The following is a 2,108-nucleotide window of genomic DNA, read 5'->3' as shown; positions in this document are numbered from 1 at the left end:
AGTGAATAACTTTGCATACATTTCCCTCCCCCCAATTTCCATAGGAATTTGATGCCATGGAAGCAATCAACCACATATCCCCAGAGCCTGGCAGAAAGTCTTGTTTCTCTTACAGGTACTTTCAAAACAATAAATTGAAGTTCCCTCCTACCTTCCAAGAATGAGTTATATGAAACCCACCCTAATTTGAGGGTTCAATAGGAGAAGGAGTTGCCTGATTTCCAACATTACTTTGGGATTTGGGGTTTGCATTTCTATTGAGTCTTAAAAGCTGAGCTTCCAAACTTTAGGCAATATTCAGCTCAGAAATGCTTCTGTACCATGTCTTCATTAGGAGGTGTTTTGTATGTCACTGAGGGACTCCAAAAGATAGATTTATCACTAGTTTTTCAAGGGGATGAGTGGAAAGGAGCATAGGTGCTACCTCTCTGGCCACCATTCCGGGCAGAAGCTTCTGTTTCCTCTAAAACTATTAGGTAAATATGCCTAATTGAACAATAGAAAATGTATTTCAGGGAAGAAGAGAAAGTTGAGCTGTGTACTGGATGGTATTTCTTGCGCTATCATTCACCTTCATGATTACCTTTTTTTTATCAATTGACTATATTTCTTTCTTTTTCTCAGATATGGTGCTTGAGTCTCACAGATATGGGTAATCTGACCATGATCAAAGAATTCCTCCTTCTGGGATTTGGGAGTCTGAATGGGTTACAGTTTTTACTTTTTGGACTATTTTTGGGTATCTATGTGGTGACCTTGATGGGGAACATTGTCATTCTTACAGTCATTTGCAGTGACCGCAGCCTCCAAAACCCCATGTACTTCTTTCTGTCCAATTTTTCCTTCCTTGAGATCTGGTACACTACTTCCATTACTCCTAAGATGCTAAAGACCCTCCTCTTGGGTCCGGAGGCGATTTCCTTTGCTGCCTGTGTGGCCCAGTTTTACTTCTTTGGTTCCATGGCAGTAGTTGAGTGCTTTCTGCTGGCAGCCATGTCTTATGACCGCTACCTCGCTATCTGTAGCCCCCTCCACTACCCATCTCTCATGAATATCTACACATGTGTCATGCTTGCAGGTGGGTCTTGGCTGGGTGGCTTCCTAACTCCTGTGGTCACTGTCACCATGACTTTCCAGTTATCATTCTGTGCAGGCTATGAAATTGATCACTTCTTCTGTGACTTGGCCCCTGTGCTGAAGCTGGCTTGTTCTGATTCTGGGACAGTGGAAATGACTACTTTCCTGATGGCCTCCGTTGTCACGATGGTGCCCTTTCTACTCACTATAGCTTCCTATGTTCATATTGTGGTTGCTGTTCTCAGGATTCCATCCGCAGCAGGAAAGCAACGAGCTTTCTCCACCTGCTCCTCCCACCTCGTTGTGGTCACTTTGTATTATGGAACTCTAGGAACAGTGTATGCCATTCCCACAGCAACCCAAACTGCTGCCCTAAACAAGATCTTCTCACTTCTCTACACTGTAGTCACCCCCATGATCAATCCCATTGTGTACAGCCTGAGAAACAAGGATGTTAAAAATGCAGTGAAGAGACTCCTGAGTCAATAGTCATATGCCAAGTGAGCTAGCAGCCCTCACTATCCCTAGGGAATCTTGTGTTTTAGCAAGCTGGGCTTCTTTAATGGAGGCCAGCCAGTAGGCTAAGAACTTGGAGGTTCAGATCACTACCATTCCCTCTTTCAATGGAAATGGCCAGCAGAGCAGGGACCCTCCCCCAAGTCCTACAACCTAAGGTCCTCCAAGTTCATTCTAAGAGTAAAGTTTGTCAAGATACATGTGTCTCCATCCAGCTATATCACCACAGGTATATGCGTCTGAAGGGGGAGGGGGAAATTAGAAAGGCCCAACTTGACTATTTACAATAGCCAAGATATGGAATCAGCCTTGGTGCCTAGCAACTGATCAATGGATAAAGATATGTGGTATATATACACAATAAAGTATCAGTTCACCCTATAGAAGAACAAGATTATGGGGTTTTTTGCACGAAAATGGATGAAACTGGATGTCATCATGTTAAATGAAATATGATTCAGAAAGACTTATATCACATGGTTTAGTCATATGTGGAAACAAGGGGATGGATTGGG

At 43.3% G+C, this 2,108-nt stretch overlaps 1 protein-coding gene across 1 annotated transcript; it reads left to right on the top strand.

Annotated features, from left to right (window-relative positions):
- Positions 1-648: 648 nt before the first annotated feature.
- Positions 649-1,566, top strand: LOC122109924 (olfactory receptor 6B2-like). Its single transcript, XM_042682388.1, has one exon. It carries the CDS (start codon positions 649-651, stop codon positions 1,564-1,566), a length of 918 nt encoding a protein of 305 aa, XP_042538322.1.
- The last annotated feature ends 542 nt before the right edge of the window (positions 1,567-2,108 follow it).

The sequence above is a fragment of the Dipodomys spectabilis genome, unplaced genomic scaffold, assembly GCF_019054845.1.
Source record: "Dipodomys spectabilis isolate Male_0828 unplaced genomic scaffold, ASM1905484v1 ptg000071l, whole genome shotgun sequence".
Lineage (NCBI taxonomy): Eukaryota > Metazoa > Chordata > Mammalia > Rodentia > Heteromyidae > Dipodomys > Dipodomys spectabilis.
This window is presented reverse-complemented; position numbering and strand designations above follow the sequence as displayed.